The sequence below is a fragment of the Episyrphus balteatus genome, chromosome 2 (genome assembly GCF_945859705.1).
Source record: "Episyrphus balteatus chromosome 2, idEpiBalt1.1, whole genome shotgun sequence".
NCBI lineage: Eukaryota > Metazoa > Arthropoda > Insecta > Diptera > Syrphidae > Episyrphus > Episyrphus balteatus.
Genome location: NC_079135.1, coordinates 97,415,766 through 97,435,648, shown reverse-complemented (window position 1 = coordinate 97,435,648; position 19,883 = coordinate 97,415,766). Strand labels below are relative to the sequence as shown.

General features: G+C 28.8%; 3 protein-coding genes across 4 annotated transcripts in view; 1 reads left to right on the top strand and 2 right to left on the bottom strand.

The window, feature by feature from the left end:
- Positions 1-19,883, bottom strand: part of LOC129910365 (L-asparaginase) — a 52,082-nt gene that overhangs the window by 14,183 nt on the left and 18,016 nt on the right. The gene's annotated exons all lie outside the window — the stretch shown is intronic.
- Positions 1,536-3,255, top strand: LOC129910368 (uncharacterized). The gene has a single exon (XM_055987721.1). The coding sequence runs from the start codon at positions 1,764-1,766 to the stop codon at positions 3,165-3,167; it is 1,404 nt and encodes a 467-aa protein (XP_055843696.1). The 5' UTR covers positions 1,536-1,763; the 3' UTR covers positions 3,168-3,255.
- On the bottom strand, positions 8,392-12,730 carry LOC129910367 (uncharacterized). Its single transcript, XM_055987720.1, has one exon. The coding sequence runs from the start codon at positions 10,080-10,082 to the stop codon at positions 8,520-8,522; it is 1,563 nt and encodes a 520-aa protein (XP_055843695.1). The 5' UTR covers positions 10,083-12,730; the 3' UTR covers positions 8,392-8,519.

Genomic DNA, 19,883 nt, shown 5'->3' with positions numbered 1-19,883 from the left:
CAGAATCATTAAGGCCATTAAAAAAAAAAACAAAAAAACTTTTCTATTTCCGTTATATGGTAGGTACCTAACATTACTTTTGGTCCTAAAAAAATTTAATATGCACGACTGTGGTAGATTTTCATGTTAAATATGATAAAAGATTAATTTTTCATGGAACCTTTAAACAAAAAATGAAGAATTCAATCAACACATAGAAACAGAACTTCAAAAAAATTCATCGATTCTTTTACAAAAACAAAAACCAAAAAAAAAAAACAATTTTTCAAAATTCTATGGTTGCTAATAGGCTTTAAAAAAAAATCAATTTCGTATACGTCAGATATTACATAATGATGGCCCAATTTATGTCCTTTCCATTATTATTTAAAGTCCCCATTAAAATTGGAGATCCGTCAATTCGCATAAAATTTTTAAAAATTTCCTTTTTAAATGGGTAATGGTACACTCGGGCGTATACGTACTTTTTACGACTTTTTTCAGTTTCTCTTCTTTTCGTAAGTCCAAGGAGTTTGAAATTTACTAGCATGATATTAAAAACAGTTTTTAATAAAACCTTCCATATTTTTCTTACAATGACTGCTTATCTGCAGCTTTAAACAAAATAAAATAAAATTAAAAAAAAAAAACCAACATAAACATTCATTTTACATTAAAATAAAAAACCAAAATAATTTTGAAGAAAATATCTTACTAATTATTTAAGCCATTAACATTAGATGTATATGATTCGATTATCTTAGATACATTTTCAAATATTTCTTTTCAAACTATACTACTTCTATTTTCGTTTCAATACTTTCGTGTATAAAAATGTAATTCTGAGCGTTTCCTATTAAGTTATATAATGTTTATGTAGCGTACATAACAAAATATTATTTTAGGAGACATTTTTCTAATTTTGTTTTTACTTCTAAAAAATATCAAAGTTGAGATAGCAATCACACATGACATTGTGAGGAACACCTTTCTGAGCTTATTACATTTTTCTTCCTTCGATTGAATTATATGGGTCTATACAAATTCAATCAAAAATTTAGTTATTAAACAACAAATATCACTAACCGCCCCCCCCAGGAAATGAAAGTAAAAATTTATCAGTTAACACTTATTGATTAGGGCTGGATTCAGGCAATTCAATTTATTTCATTTGTTTTCATACATATATCTGTGTGTAAGAGTCAACAAATAAGAAATTGCAGGTCATTTGTTTTATACTCTTTGAGAATCCATATAGTTTCTAAACAATTTCATAAATCAGTTCCTACATAATGAACATCAAAACTCATTTAACAAAACGGATTTCTAATGGTTTATGTAAAAGGTTTACTTAAACGTTTTTGTTATCTTCTTGCATGTCAATAAATTAACTTAAATGTACAAAGTGACTATATTTAAAAGTGCTTCCGAAGAATCTAGTTTATTGCCTACATCCATTGTGAAAACAAGTGATGCTTTTAGTTAAAATAATTTTCTTTATTTTCATTCCATTTGTTAATAATTTTCCAAATAATTTTGAATTAAATAAACTTTTTGAAAAAATTAATCGTGAAAGTACTTCGGTAACATTACATTTTGTTGGAAAAGATGAAAATTTCCTGAAAGAATTTTCAAAAACTTCGTTTTCTGTGCCAGTTTTGATTTCGTCAGAAATAACTTCTGACGAATATATCGATTTCGGAAATGTTGTTCTAATAGTCGAAGCAGTTAAAAATGATACTAAATATTCTGAGTTGCTGGAAGATTTGATCACCGACTTGGCTATGCGAAAGTTTGTCATAGTTTTGACTCAAAACACTGCCTCAATGAAACAATGGATCCGATATTTTGCTGATAGAAAATTCACCAGAATCTTTAGTATCGTTGAACAGGATAGCTTTGCTTATTTACCCTATGAAGACAATCAATTTCAACAACTCTCTACCGATGACCCTCTTCCGTATGCTCAAAAAAACTTAAGAGGCTTTGTCTTTCGAACAACGGTTCAGAAAGATATTCCAAGGACGTTTTGGTATCCTGACGGAAATGGAAAGAATCAAATTGGTGGAACTTATGGACAGATTTTTCTCAACTTTCTTCGCAGGCATAATGCAACTTTCAAAGAAATCGATGTTAACAACAACTCTTCAAAGTTTGACATACAAACGGTTATCAATGCAACAATTTATGATGAAATTGACATTAGCATGAATGTTTTCTGTTACATCTACACTCTTGATCTAAGTTATCCAATTAAAATTGAGAAATATAGCATCATGGTTGCCCTAAATGGCTATGTAGATCCAAAGGAATACTTTCAAAGACCATTTTCAATGGAAGTTTGGACTTTTATCGGACTAACTTTAACCTATGTGACCATAATGGATGTAATTTTGAAATATTGTACAAATTTAAAAGTCATCATTTGGGATAGCTTTAGTCAAAATTTTCTAACTTTTTTAAGAATGCCTTTGGAGAAACCAATTTATTCAGCTTATTCCATGCATATTCAAGTCACTATTCTATCATTTATACTTGGAAATATTTATGTGATATATTTTACATCATTTCTAACAGTTCACATTAAAGTCAAGCAATATGAGTCAATTGATGACTTGATTCAAAATAATATTCGTGTTCTTGCAAATTCATATGAATGGAGTTTGATTGAGAAAAAAGGATACTTTCCAAAAGGATTCGACCAAATCGTTGAGCCAATAGATCATGCCAGTTATTATGATCAACTTTATTCAATGAGAAATACAAGTTATGCCTTTGCAGTTGGTTCAGAAAAGTCGGAATTTCTACTTCGTTTTCAATCGTTGTATAAAAAGCCATTATTTAAATTAATCGATGATGTTGTTAAATCTTACTTTTTAGGTTTTTTGTTACCATTTAATTCGCCGTTTAAGGAAATATTGAATACTTTCATAATTGATGTTAGAGAAACGGGATTAATAGAAAAATGGGAAAGAGATGTTTTTGCAAAAGCTATTAAAGCTGGATTTAAAATTGGAATGGATCAAAATGATCGAGGTGAAAAGAAACAATTTGATCCTTTGACAATGGAACATTTACGTTTTGCATGGAATTGTTTAACAATTGGTTTGACAGGAGCAGTTATTGTTTTTTTAGGAGAACGATTGATTGGTGAACTTGTAAGGGTTTCTAAGTTATTGAAACGATAAATAAAGAAATAAATAAGTTACATCAATGTGTATTGTTTTAAATTTAATAGTTGTTTTAAGGTGAGATGTTTGCGTGGATAAAAGATAAATGGACATATAGTTATATTACATCATGATGTGTTTGAGAAACTAAGCAGTTATCATGTCAGGAAGAAATGGATCTTCAATGAATTTGGTATCGTTGACTTTATCTATTTATATAAGTTTACAATCGTTAGGTATACATTCAGAAGTAAGTATAAAGACCTAACTTTACTTTACCAAGAACTTTTGAAGAAGCCGAACAGATTTTTGATAAAGAATTTAAATGTTTTTTTTTTTTAACCTACATATTTCAATATTAGTGAAATGAACGAAACTTAATTTAAAACTATCCCAAAACTAAAAAAAAAAAAATAAAAACTTTACCACAAATGTAAGAATATAAAGATAAATAAACCAGGAAAATCGTAGTTAAAAGCTCAACTATTTTTGAAAAATTAATAGTTTCGTGAGAAGGGCAAACTTTCTTAAAGATATCGCTTTTACTAGATTTGATTTAATATTTGAGCTGAATCTTTATTACTCTTCCTCTACATAAGCTAAGCACGTTTCAGCTAAAAGGTATGTTAAATTTTTGTAACTAATTTTAAGTTTGATGACCAGATTTTCAAAACACTTAAATTTAAAACTTGATTAATTTTCTTAATTTTTAAAACTGAACTTATATCTTAGTATCGAATGTATTGCCGTTTTTTTCAAATATTTCTTTTATTTTTAAATCAATTTTAACCGGTGCAAAATTGTGAATCATTTTTACTTGCGATATACATGGGAACTATTTTTAACATATTAAGTTATATATGCATTCTTACAAGAAAAAGAGGTTGTCTGTAAAGCCGGTTACGGACGATAATTTTACGAGAAAACTTAAGGAAACAGGTTGTGTGTTTTTGTTTAAAATGAGTCAATTGAAGCGTTTTTTTTTTATTTCAAACAATCATAATTTACAAGAAAAAGCTAAAAAAATTACCTTTTTTATTTTCTAATTATATTAATTTTTTTATTTTAAAATCTTACAAAAAAAATTATGCCATTTGAAAGCCAAGTATTTCTTCTAAGGAATAAAACCATTTTTAAATTTTTACAATGCACAAAAAGTATTAAAATAATTTATTAAAAACAATCATTTCTTATGAAAAAAGTGAAAAAATCACTTCCATCACCCAAAAGTTAATTTTTTTTTATATAACAACCTATAATAAGTTTTATACCACCTAATTGCTTCAGCTCAAAATATATATATAGATCATGCCTATTAGACATCTACAAAAAGAGCTAGAATTTTTTTGAACTCGATCAATTTTCATCAAAAAAGGCAAAAAAACTATATAATTTTATCTTCTCACGCTATTGAATCAATTTTTTTCCAATGACAACCTATTAAAAATTTTATATCATGTAAAAGTTCATTATTTCACCTTTCATTTGACGTTTCAATCTTATTTCTGTGATGCCTAGAAAAAAAGTTAGAATTTTTTAAAGCCAACCATGTCGAAACTCCAAACTGAGATTACGGTACTTCCCAGATATCCACAGGTGTTTTGAGGTATTTCGCAAGCTTTTTTAATTTAACATTGTGTAGCTTGTAGTGAATGTACAGTTATGAGTGATATATCAAATGAAAGGTAATATCACCGGGATGCTCAATAACGTAAAATCATGTTTCTACACTAGATCAAAATATATAACTTGTTGAAAAATAAAACTTTATTTTACCATTATCTCAAAATTTTGAATTCAAAATTGATTGAAATTTCGCACAAATATAGTCCTGTCTATTATCTATCTACAATATAAATTTCATTTATTTATGTGTTGAAGAAAAAAGATAAAAATAAAAAACGGACAAAAAACTTGGGACAAAAAAAACTTGTTTTTAACGTTATTCGGTCATGCACACGGTCATAGACTACATGTTCTATGAGTTTGAACACTACGAAAAATTAAAAAAAAAATAAAAACTCACCTGAAAATACCCCAAAAATAAGTATGTAGGTGTTTTTCAAAAATTCATATTTCGAAACGCAGAGACTTTAAAAAAAAATCCGTATTAGACCCCTAACTTTTTTGTATTATCTTTTGAATGGCGTTTTTCAAATTGTCAAAAAAAAAAAATACCCCCTACTTATAATCACTACTTTGTCAAAGGTCTATCTCATGTTTTAGTTTTAGAAAACCATTTTAGAAAATAGCCAATTTTTTGAAATGTTGTTTTACCCCTATTAAATGATAAAATTTTTTAAAATCCTTCAAATGTATTTTTTAACTTTAGATTATTATCTTTCAAATAAGCTATAAAAGATTTTTGTATCTCTAATAGTTTATTTTGAATTAAAATTTTTGCCGCACTACGAAAGTGCGAGAGTGGAACGGGAGAAAATGGCGTCACTTTTTTTGTGGTGGCTGCCATGGTTCATCGATTTGTAAGACGTTATCACGTCAAAAAGATCAGATAACAATCAGACATTACGATAGTAAAGAATGTCAAATAAGTGGATCTCGCAAGTCCTCGACTAAAGGACCGATTTACATCAAACTTTGTATGAAGTACATTTTGACTGCTTTTTTGGACCAAAAATAACGGTAGTAAAGTTTAATTTTCTCACAAACCTCTACAACGATTTTGGTTCAAAAAATTCAAATACCTATTAGTTTTTATATTAACAGGATCTACTTTTAAATGACTTTTTTTTTCTATACAAAAGCATTTATATAATTTTAATATCAGCCAAAAAAATTTTAAAAAAATTTTGAATTTAAAAAAGTTTAATAACGAAGAAAAAATAACTAAAATAATAAAAATTATTAAAATTATTTTTATTTTAAGTGGAGCGATTGAATACAATTCAATTTATAAGTTCAATTGACCTCAACTCCAAAAATTTATAAAGCGTTTCGCCCAGGGCTCATCAGTAAGATCTGTCGTACCCTTACTAAGACGCCTTATTTTGGTCGATGTTTACCGACACTATATAAAACTCACAGCATAAATTCTAAAGTATAAATTCTTGTGAAAATAAATAAGGTCACGAAAGCACTTGCACATGCAAGTGACTATCGATTTTTATATAACGAGTATTTAAAAAAAAATATTATCTTACCAATAACAATAACTGAATTTCATTAACATTTTAAAACCTAATTATTATAATTTTGTGTAAGTATTCTTTAAAAAAAAAATGAAATTTAATATTTTTTAATTGAAAGTAATAGATAGACTATACAAAGTAAGTAATAATTTTATATTAAAACTTTTTTTCATCACCTTTTATTGGTATGATAGAAAAACAATCAAGACTGTGTTTTTTTTTTTTTTTAATTTAATGTGATTGAAGGAACGTCATCAAAAAGTAACAATTTATTGCACAGAAAAAAAAAAGACAACAATTAACCTTGATTGTTGACAATCATGAAAACAAAAATGTTTTAGAAGACATTTATAAGCATCAATTTAATAATCACATAAATTTAACTTTCAATTAAAGCAATAATACTTGCACTTAAAAGCAGGAATGGATTTCACATTTTTTTCAAAGACCCAGGCTCTCAGTTTTGAATGTCTTCAGAGCAGAGGCCTATTTCATAAAAGTTTTGGTCTAAAAAATTATAATTTTTTTTTTGTTATCTGTTAGCCAAAAGCCTAAGCAAATTAAAAAAAAATTAAACAACTCTCCAACAGGGTTGCCAGAATATTTTCGAGGCAAGGAGCCAATTATAAAAAATCTTGGAGCCAAAAATAGCTGTTTTCAAAAATGGTAAAAAAAAACGCAAACAAATTTTGTGGAATGAGATTTTATTTTTGAAGTGAAAACTTCTTTAGTATCGTAGTGATTTGAAACAAGATGAAACGAAAACGCGACACGAACATTCAACTTGTTATAACTTTTCTGTTTTAATAGATAGATGAAGGAAATTTGTACTGTAGATAGGTAATTAAATAAACTATAATAATATACAAAAATTCAATTGATTTCATATTCAAAATTCTGAGATAACGGTAAAAAGATGTTCTTTTTCTAAACACGTTGTATCTTTTGATCTAGAGCACATAACAAATTTATTTAACTTTAACTTTAATGCTGATAATATTACCTTTCATTTAATATATCATACATAACGGTACGTGCTCTACAATTTATATAATCTTTAATTGAAAAAACTTGAAAAATACCTCAAAACACCTGTGAAGATTTGTTGCCGTAATCTCAGTTTGAAATTTCGACATGGTTGGCTTTAAAAAATTCTTACTTTTTTTGTAGGCATGGTAGAACTATGATTGAAGCGTCATATAAAAGGTGAAATAATAATGATATAAAATTTATTATACATTGTCATTTAAAAAATCTATTTAATGGCGTTAGAAGAGAAAAGAGATTGATTGTTTTGCTTTTTTTATAAAAACTAATTGGGTTAAAAAAAATCTAGCTCTTTTTGTAGATGTTTTATAGACATGGTCGATATGAATATTTTGAGCTGAAACAATAAGCTTTCAAATGGTATAAAATTTATTGTAGGTTGTCATATAAAAAACATGTATTTAAAGGAGATAGAAAAAAAAATAGCTAGATTTTTTCTTTTTTTGCAAGAAATTTTTTTTTTTAAGGTTTCACTTCTACCACGTGTGAATTGCACACATGACTTTTTTTTTATTTTCAAATAGCTTTTGCTTATCAGGTTTCAATTATAATTATGTATTTTTTTCATTTTGTTGATATATTCTGGTTTTCATTAAATTTTAAATGAAAATCAAATGCAAAATGTACGCAAATTGGTTGTCTGTTCACATTTTTGGTGGATTTTTGCTGTAAAATGCTTTGATTTTAAAGGAGCCTGAAATCGCCAAGTTTAATCTTAAAAGAGCCAAAATCCGATAAATCGAAAATCAAAATTTTAAGGAGCGAGTTAAAAGTTCAACGAGCCTGTTTGGCGATAAATAGCCGGCTCTGGCAACACTGCTCTCCAAGATTCTTGGCTAAGTTTTCAAAAGCTTTTTACTCACTTATTGGTATCAAATCCACTCATGCCAAGTATGAAAAAAAGAAACAAATCACAAAAAAAAAAAAAAAAAAAAAAAAACAATTCTTCAGATAAACAAATTCTTTATTTATTTCTAATTTTAACAAATTTACACAAACAAAATTACTATTAAATATATAATTTTATTTTGAATGCTTTTGCAGAATTTATTGTAAATCATTTAAGACAAATAACTACTTCCCCAACAAATACCATTACTGAAATTGTCAAACCAATTGCCAAGCAGCACCACGCAAATTGTAAATGTTTTAACATTAAGGGTTGATCCATTTCTTAAACATTCATATCCTGCACATTGTCATTCCTAGTCACATTCAAACTAAAACCCATTTGTTTAGCTTGACAAACTGTTTCCGAGTTCCATTTTTTCAGCAAACCAGTTTGTTGAATTTCAATTATAAAATTATTTAAAATTTCTTTAAATGGTGAATGAAAAGCCAACAAAAATCCTAAATAATAAAACTTGATACTTTGTCGAGCTCTTCGAAATAGACTTCTTCCAATTAAAGTTATTTGCCACTGAACAAGAAATTGACATCTATCTTCTCCTAAAGCATAGGCATAACTTGTATTTCTCATTGAGTACATTTGAGGCAATTGTACTGTATGTGAAATTGGTACTATAAGATTTGCCAAACCAGCTGGATAAAAGTTAGGTCTTCTATCAAATTCATAGTCTGCCATTAAAAGTTGAAGATTTTTATCTACCATATCTTGAACTGTATCAAACTGCTTTATTGGGATGTAAACTGTAAGGAATGATGTGAAATAAATATTATAGAGTTGTCCAATGACGAAGGAAAAAATCAAAACAAGAAAATGTAAGCGATAGGCAAAAGTTATGGGCCTTTCTGTAGGCAAATTTAGAAAATTCAAAAAAGTTTCACTAAAACAACTCCAATGATCCGAATTTCCTTGACAGATGTCAAGGATAACTTTTATAATTGTTATATAGAGGAGAGTTAGTCCAATACACAACCAAACCGTGACCGAAAATGGTCTTTGAAAGTAGTCATATGGATCCAAATAGCCATTTCGAGGAACCATTATAACGTAGTCTAAAACTGTTATCGGATAACTCAATTCAAGACCTTCATGTGGCAAATACGTATTCATACTTATGTCAATTTCATGGTTTATGGTTGCATTAAACAATCCTGGCATATTCAATTCTGAACTATTGTTGATTAGAATTTCTTCAAATTTTGCATTGAATCTTTTAAGAAATTCTACAAATACTGGTGCTAAGCTTCCTCCAATTCGATTTTGACCATTTTTATCGGGATACTGAATTGTTCTTGGAACATCCTTTTGAATAGCAGTTCGAAATACAAATCCATTTAAATCTTTCATAGCATCTGGAAATGGGTCAGTTCTTATCAGCTGTTGAATTTGAATTTTTGCATAAGGAAGAAATGCGTAGCTGATGTCACCGCTGACTCCGAAAATTCTTGTAAAATTGTGTTCTTTAAAGTAGAAAAAGTATTGATTTAATGTGTTAATATTACTGGCAATCACGATGACGAATTTTCTGACTAAAAGTTTAGTTATTAATAAAGATGTATTTTTGACATTTACGTTTGCAGGATCTTGAAATACCAATATTGTATTGGTGAAGTATATAAAATCAGATGATATTGACGAGAAAATTGATATAGGTATTGAAGAATGTGTCTTCATAAAATCAGCCAAAAATTCATCTTCAACTCCAACAAAATAAACTGCAGCTGAATCTGATAGGTTGTGAACTTTTTCAATAAGTTGTGTTATTTCAAAATATCCAGCAAGAACCCCATACAATTGTAACCAAACTATGAAAATACTTAATAACATCATTGTATAGTAGTTTCTAAGTGGTGTTATCAAGTTGAAAATTGAAATGGAACTAAAACAATAACACTGCTTTTTGTTTTTAATTTTTATAAAAATACCCTTTACTTTATCAGTAATTTTGCGACCAAATTGTGTAATTTTGTACCTATTGAAATCCTTTTTGAAAAGATTATTACTGCTATCAAAATAATTGATGTGTAAAAGGTTTTTGTATTACACTGTACAGCGCCACGTAATATGAAAATAAATTACAAAAATATCATTCTAGAAATATTTATTAATATAGCCCAGTAAGAAAAGATTTTTTTTTTTTTTTAAGAAAAAATTAAATACGAGACAAAACCAAGGAGGTGGAAAATTTTAATTCTAGGACATTTTTTTTTAAACATTTTTAATCATTAAATGAAAGGTATTGTCTCATTAACCGACTTATATAATGAGCATTATGCTACTAGAAAAATATGTTTGTTAGTTTTTATTTATATTTTATTTCATATAATATCACCAAAAAAGTGTTCCCGGAACAATACCAAACCAAAAAATTCAAATGACTTAAAGACACATAAAAGTAATTTTTTGACGTGATAACGTCTTAAATATCGATGAACCATGGCAGCCACCACAAAAAAGTGACGCCATTTTCTAACGTTACACTCTCGCACTTTCGCAGTGCGCTCAAAAATTTCAATTCAAAATTAAAAATAAACTATTAGAGATACAAAAATCTTCTATAGCTTAATTGAAAGATAATAACCAAAAGCTTAATCCAAATGAAGGATTTTTAAAAATTCTGTCATTTAATAGGGTAAACAGGGGTAAAACGGAAAGATGAAATATGGGCTAAAATCTAAACGCGAAGTCGTAGAGAATTGATTTTTTTGCTATAGATAGATGAGATTAATATAAGAATAACTGCATTTAAGAAAAAATTCTTAAAAATTTTGAAACTAAGCTATAACGTTTTGTTTGAACGTTGTACACGTGTTGGTGCTATGACAAAATGATGATTTTGGGTAAAGAAAATTTTTTTTTGACAATTCTAAAGATGCCAGGTGAAAGATAAGGGAAAAAAAAGTTAGGCGTCTGATACGGATTTTTTTCCAACGCTCTGCGTTTCAAAATATGAATTTTTGAAAAACACCTTGTTTTTTAGGGGTATTTTTGGGTAATTTTTGATTTTTAGCTTTTTTTTTTTTGGAGCGTTCAAAAAATCTCAAACTTATATGACATGTAGGTTTTGGCCTAATGCATACATGTGCAAAAATTTGGAATCGTTTAGTGAGTTTTGACTGAATAACGGAAGAAACAAGTTTTTATAAAACACGTTTTTTAACAGTTTTTAACCGTTTTTAACCGATTTTCATCGTTTTTTATTTTTATCTTTTTTTCTTTAATAGATACAGGAGTAAAGTATATGGAGTAATGATAGACCATGACTACGACTATATGTGTGCGAAGTTTCAATCATTTTCGTAAACACACTTTTGAGATAACGGTAAAATAAAATTTTAGAATTCAACAGGTTATAACTTTTGACCAAGAGCAGATAGAAATTTTATTACTTTTATAAGCATCCTGATACAATTACCTTTCATTTGGTATATCACACATAACGGTAGACTAACTACAAGCTACACAATGTTAAATCAAGAAACTTGCGGAAAACCTCAAAACACCAGTGGAGATCTGTTGCCACATGAACAGTCACCAGTGTAGGAAGTACCGTAATCTCAGTCTGGAAATTCGATATGGTTGAATTTAAAAAATTCTAACTTTTCTTGTAGGCATCACAAAAATAAGATTGAACCTTCATGTGAAAGGTGAAGTAATAAGCTTTCACATGATATAAAATTGGACATAGTTTGTCATTGAAAAAAATTGATTCTATAGCATGAGAACATAAAAATTAATGTTTTTTATGCTTTTTTTGATGAAAATACATGGAGTTCAAAAAATTCTAGCTCTTTTTGTAGATGTCTCATAGACCTGATCGATATATATATTTTGAGCTAAGACAATAAGCTTTGGTGGTATAAAATTTTTTATAGGTTGTCATTGAAAAAAATTGATTCAATAACGTGCGAAGATAAAATTATAGGTTTTCTTTGCTTTTTTTGATGAAAATGATTGTTTTCAATAAATTATTTTTATACTTTTTGCGCATTGTAAAGATTTAAAAATGGTTTTATTCTTAAGAAGAAATACTTGGCTTTTATATTGAATAATTTTTTTGTAAGCTTTTAAAATAAAAAAATTAATACAATGAGAAAATAAAAAAGGTATTTTTTTTTAGCTTTTTCTTGTAAATTATGATTGTTTAAAATAAGTAAACGCTTCAATTGACTCATTTTAAACAAAAGCACACAACCTGTTTTCTGACGACGTTATCACGTAAAATCATCGTCCGTAAACCGGCTTTACAGACAACCTCTTTTTTTAGGTATTTCTTTTTACTCATTTATATGAATAAAAAAAAATTTGGCCTTTTTTCATTTTGTTTGGTATGGATCCATATTTCCTGGGGCCTTATTTCTCAGAGCCCGGTTTCTGGTTATGTGAAGTTGGCACCCCCAAATTCAATTTTTTTTTTTTTTCAAACCTTCCTGGTTCGTTTGCCCAAAGTTAACCTAGGATAACTCTAGACGTTTTTTCTATAACCCTTCTTTAGTTCTAAAATTATAACGGAATAAATTTTTTTTTTCACCTCAAAAATCAAAAATAAATAATTTTTTTTTTATTCAGTGTAAAAATTGTTGGTTTTGCACTGTGGTTCATTTTCTCAAGGTTAGTCCAAGCTAAACCTTCATTTATTTTCGTCATCCCAACTATAGTTGGTTAGTTTCATAATTTTTTTTGGAAAAAAAAAAACAGTACGCATACTCCACAGTGACCTTATAGTTCTTAGAATTCTTACTTAGAATTCTGTTAAGAAGCTTAAGTTGATTTTGATTTATTTCATCTTAAAAACCATATAAACATTTTTTCTAGTGTAAAAATCAATAATTTTTGGTTTGCCATATGAGCATCTAGAAAAACAACATGCTTAAGTATAATCTATCGAAACTTTTTTCAAAGTTACAACAAATAAAAAATGCTGTGTGAGTTGATTTCTTTTTCAGTACATGAATAGAATTTTTTTTAACCTTTCTCAACTAACCATTGTATTCCAATAAATTACATCACTATTTATCGTACAAAAATGATGACAAAAAACTTTTTTCAAATTACCAACCTCTTAAAAGTCAAAATTTGTTTTTTTTTTTATGTACAAATTGTCCTTTTTAAACTTTTTCTCAATTAATCATAGTCCAACCAATTTAGATATTCAGGTTAGAAAAAATTCGCAGCTAGCTGAAAATTGGTAGGATTGTTGAAGACACCATTGTAAATGAAATCTAAAAATTCGCCATCGATTAGACCCCTGCTAAAAATTGTATCCAATTGGGTCCAATAAACAAATTTTATGATAATACTTACCGTTTTACCGAAAATCGCGAAAAAGTTCGTTTATGTGACATTTGAACCCAAGAAAATTTTTTTGCTGGTGTCGAATCGATGAGAAACTTTTTTTTTTGTCTTCAACTATCCTACCAAGAACCATCCTGGCTAAGCACTTGTGATACCATCTGAGCACAAATGCTCAGAGTTTTAGTCCAGTGGTTGTACAGGAAAATATAAAAAATCAATTTCAAATGAGTTAAAAAAGTCTCTTGAAACGTTTGCAGCATTCCTTCGATCATTATCATTTTGGGAGATCTATCGAAAAGGCATATTTTTCATAGCAACATGACAATCTGCAATATGTATTTTGAAAATTTTGACATATTGAGCTAAATTGTTTAAAAATGAGTTTTTTCATCACCGAGATTCCGTTGATAATGATTTAAGTCAGAGTGATTTAAAGAGTAGCCAATTTCTTCTAAACTATATAATGCAAAAAGTATTTATAAAAACCCCACCACAATTTTTAAAATCACCACGCCTTAAACAAAATAAAAATTAAATTAATGATACAGCAAAGAAAAGTCAACACCAATTCTCAAGTAGGTATTTCAAAACTATTTTATTTTATCCAAAAAAATAATTTATAATAATCAAAATTTAATTTTTTTCCAATACTCAGTAATTCACAAACAAACACCACCAATCCAATTGTCAATCCCAATGTCAAACATGAAAATCCAAATTGTAAATGCCTAAACTGCAATGGTGAATGTTTTTCCGAATTTCTTGAAACTCTATTTACTGGATTTCCCGCCAATATCCATTGATATACTGCATCTTCTTCCCATTTCAAAATTAATCCAGTTTGTTCAATATCAAATATAAATTCATCCAAAATTTCCTTAAACGGTGAATGATATGGTAACAAAAATCCCAAATAAAATTCCGATAAAGCTTCAGGTGCTTTTCGAAATAATGGTTTCATAAAAAACGATTGTAAACGTATTAGAAAATCACATCTATCACCACCAATTGTAAAACCAAAACTTGTATTTTGCATTGAATAAAGTTCAGAGAGGTAAAAAGAATATTCAGTTGGTAATAAAATTTGTTCCAAATTTTCCGGATAATCTTTAAAATCTCCCAAAGGTATTATTTCAAATTCAGGAATCATAACAAATAACTTATTGTCCAACATGTCCTTAATTGTGTCAAATTGTTTGACATTTATGAAAACCGTTAAAAACGATGTAAAATGAATTGAATACAAATTGCCAATTATAAAAGCAAAAATGAAGACTTGAAAATGTATTCGATAGTAATTTGTTGTTACTGGTTTCTCCTGAGGGAGTGTAAGGATCATCAAATATGTCTCACTAAATGTTGACCAAATATTACATCCTTTAATATTTGTGTAGGCATTTAAGAATACTTTAATAGCTGTTATGTAAATTAATGCCAATAAAATCGATAACCACACTTTAAGAGTAAATGGTCTTCGAAAATACTCATAAGGATCTAAATGACCATTTATAGGAGCTATTATATTCCAAGTTTGAAATTTTACCGGATAACTCAGATCAAGATTATCAGAAATTCCATATAAATTCATGCTTATATCAACTGCACCGTTAAGAGTTGCATTTAACACTCCGGGGATATTAAGTTCTCTCGAATTGTTAATAATTACTTCTTTAAAGCTTGTATTGTGCCTCTTAACAAAATGGTTAAACAATCGTCCAATATATCCTCCTAGTTCGGATTTCCCCTTGAAGTTGGGATATCGAAAAACTCGTGGGTAATCTTGTTGAGCTGTTGTTCGAAAAGTAAAGTTCGAAAGATCTGACAAACTATTCGGAAGGCGGCCATCTTTGTTGACAGGACGTAGTTTTTCATCTCTAGCATAGGGAAAGAAGGCGACAGTTTTTCCATCGATGATTCCGAAAATTCGTGTGAATTTATTTTTACTGAAAAATTCAAAGTATATTTCCAAGTTTTCGAAGTTATTAGTTGAAATAACTACGAATTTTCGAACACTCATATGTTTAATCAAGAGTCGCAGACTTTCGAAGTTTTGTTCATTTTCAGAGCCATTTAACACTAATATTAAATTGGTAACCGGAAATCCATTAAAAAAACTGTGAAACGGTGAAAAATTCAAAACTGGAATATTCGAATATGCTGACAAAAATTCCTCCAAAAAATCGCCTTCGATTCCGACAAAGCAAACTGTGGCTGAATTACTTTCCAAATGAATTCTTTCAATAAGTTCACAAAATTCATTGTTGCTGGTATTTGCATGAGTTAAAGCCAGTAAAAGTAAAATGATTCTGACTGCCATTAAAAAACTAATGTAACATGAAATAAAATTGCACTACACTTTATAAGGTTTTGAGTTAGGTCATCATTTTAGGTTAACAAAACACGCAATCACTTTGCGAAATGTTGAATGTTTACCAGGATGATTTTGTAACAGTTAAAAGGTTTTAAAATTATAGGTTAGCTAGTATAATTATTATTTTAACAAAATATATGGAATTAAGTATTTTTATTTTTATAAACAAAAACGTTACTGGTTAAGTATGATAAAGCTGATGAACTAACACAAAAAAGTGAATTGATTTGAGGAGTTTCTTTTTAACAAGATATCAATTAATGTTTTATTGATTGCATATTATGATTAGAGTAGTTCCGTAAGTGTTAAATAATCATTAAGGTGGAGCAAACAAATTGAATGCCAATAGAGCGTGCTATAAATAAATTGATATCTAATGGCACACATCCTTGCTTGTTTTGTCATTTCTAGAATAGAAATAATGGAGGAAAGCTACTGATTTGTTAGTCCTGATTGATTTGGGGTGGGTTAGGTTTAAACAAAAATACTGAAGCTATATAATTTCGTTTGGAACACCTTCGGGACACTTTCGGGAAATGTTTGGGACACGTTTGTGACACTTTCGGGACACGTTCGGGACACATTCGGGAAACATTCTGTACACGTTTGGGACACGTTCAGAATACGTTCGGTACACGTTTGGGACATGTTCGGGACACATTCGGGTAACATTCGAAAAATTAATGGTATCGTTTTTTGTTGAATTTAATAATTCACTCGATTTCTCTTATAGATCTTTTAAAAAAAGGAGGTCCTCTGCGTTCTGTCTTTGAATTTGTTTAGAGTAATTAATAAGACATTTAATAGCTTATATTCAGTGGACAAACTATACACTTCCAACAATATCTCATTTGTTAAATTACAATAAGTACTTAAGAAGTTACGATGGAACAGATGAACATGTTCATCACAATGTTCACCTGTTCCATCAGAACTTCTCAAGTACTTATCGTAATTAAACAAATGAGATTTCGTTGAAATCATCTTACCTGTTATCTGGTTATAGGCTACAAGATGTTAAATTGATATGATATTGGTGCCCTCTAGTGGTAAAAATCATGAACTAGTTTTTTTTTTACAATATAAATTAGCTCTGAAAATACGAAATTAAAATTCCAAAAAATCCCCAAATACAAATTTCTCATCTGAAATTAAAAAAATAAAACAAAAGACTTCCGAACAGTTTATATTTTTATTGAGTATAAATAACATTTTTAGGAAAACAAAAATATAAAACTATCAAATTTATTGTTATTTTGTGGACACACACAGACAATTTTGTGAAGTTGACAACAGCTTTACATGGGCACAATTATACATCGCAAAAATAAGGTTAAAAACTTAAAAATTTAATTAAGCCTAGTGTTAAAAATATCCATGCTGAAAAGATGCATTCTTTAGCTTCCACAAAAACTTCTTTAAATTTTTCTCATACTTCTCCAACAAAAATATTACAAATGACGTTACCAATCCAATTAACAAACAATTCCATGCAAATCTCAAATGACGCACCGTCAAAGGACTATGACCCTTCGGCAATCCTGCCTGCCGATCAACATCAATTTTAAAACCCGCTTTTAATGACTGCGACACAGCATCATCCTCCCATTTAGCCATAAATCCCAGCTCCATTATTCGATGAGCAAAATCATCTAAAATCTCTTTAAATGGTGAATGAAATGGCATCAAATAACCCAAATGACTAGTAAATAATTCATCTTTAATTGTATGAAATAATGGTTTAGCGAAAAATGTTTGTAGCCCAATTAGAAATTTTGCCCGGTCCTCCCCTATTGCATAGCAAAATTGTGTATTTCTCATTGAATTTGTTGTACTAGAGTAGGTTGGGTAGTCGACTGTATAGACTATTTTATCAAATCCAATTGCTGTTAATAAAGGACCTTTTACGATTGGCCATTCAAATTCTGGAATCATCATGGGAACTTTTGCCTCAACCAAGTCCACTTTGGTGTGATATTGTTTGATTTGTATGAAAACCGTTAGAAAGGATGTGAAATAAATTGTATAAACGTTGGTAAGGACGAATGCTAGCACCAATATTAAAGCATGAAATCTGTAGTCCGTTGTTGGAGTAGAGTAAGGCGAGTTCAAAAGTATCAGCAAAGTTCTGCTGAAACTTCTCCAAAAGTTCAATGGTGAATTACAAAAAAAATTCTTGATAACATCCATAAGCACGATATAAATCAAGGTAAGTCCAATTAAAAGCCACACAACAGAAGAAAATGGTCTCAAAAAATATTGATTAGGATCCAAATTCCCATTCAATGGAACCATAATAGTATAACTTTGATATCTCACAGGATAACTTGATTGAAGTCCTTTTGTTGGTCCCCAAACATTAATTGTTATATCCATATCATTTTGTTTTGTTGCATTTATTGCTAGTGGCATACAAAATTGTGTTGTCATATTAATGGGGTATATTTCACGAAATGTTGCATTGTAGTGGGTAAGAAAATTGAAAAATAATCGACCGAAACAGCCTCCAATTGTTTGCTTTCCATTTTTATCAGGATACCAAAATACCCTGGGGATGTCTTTTTGTACAGTTGTTCGAATTGCATATCGATTCATATTTTTTCGAGCATCTGGTAAAGGTTGACTTCTTGAAATTTCTCGAATAGGTTCATTTTCATAATAAAGATAAGCATACGAGGTGTTAGCGATAACTCCGAAAATTCGGGTGAATTTTTTTTCCCAAAAATATTCGAAAAATTTTCGAAGATCTTGAAGATTTTCTGCCGAAATAATTATAAATTTTCGAACTCGGAGTGTTTGAATGACATTCTGCAATAGTTCGTCATATTGAAGATCTAGATTTGAAGTTTTAACAACTAGAATTGCTGTCGAAGAAGTGTTCGAAGGATTTCGAAAATCACCAGTTGAAGATTTAATAATCACTAATGGAATATCGAAATGATTCTTCATGAATTTTGTCAAAAATGTTTGATCAATTCGAACGAAAAACACACTTGGTGAATCACTTTGATGGAAAATTTGTTCAATAAGACCGTTAAGTTCGAAATTATGACCGAAATTTCCGACAAATAGTATAAAAAATGTAAGAACTTTACTAAGGTAAATCATTTCTAGACTTGTTGATAGCAAATGATAGATGTTGCAACAAAGCCATTCCTCAAAAGTTAACGTTATTGTTTGTTGTCACCTTGTAATTTGCCAGCGTGTGTGGAGTTAATATTGACAAATATGTTTTGTTTGTGATGGCAGTTTAGATAGGAAAAAAAAAACAAATAATTTGTCAATAGAAATGAAGAACTTTGTTTGAAAACCGCGAATGAATCAGATTTTGCGACAACCTATTTCTTCTAACGTGTGCCAGGAGAATATTAGCGTAATCTATTGAAATAATCGAAGGAAACTGAAACAATATGAAAAATGAGGAAGCCTATTATATTATAAGGATGAATACACTATTATAGTGACTCTATTAGTCCTTTTTACTGTGTACCTAAATAGTTACAATTTTTGTTTTTGTTTTGCTTTCTATAAAATGATTGCTATTTAATTCTACCTGTTTATTTTATGTAGTATGATGATGTGTTGTGTTTTGTACTAAAAGGATATTTAAGTTCGTATTTATGTTTGCTTGGTTAAATAAAAAAAAATAGAGAAAATTGTTTTTTTTACTATTACATTTACACATTTAATGGGACTTTGCATGGACTTATTTGTATAATATAGGGAGAAGAGGATTATACAAATGTAATTGATTTGATTTAGTTCAAATTTAGTACTAATTTTAATAGGTACTTTGATATAGTAGTTTCTGCATTGACATAGTTATGTTTCGCGATTTCAAATTATTATTGAATTGGATGGCATTTTGGATTATAACGGTGAGTCAAAAAACTAAATGAATTCTTTCTTAAAAAAAAACGTTCATTAACTGAAGTAAATTCGGAAAAATTATATTTAATTTATAT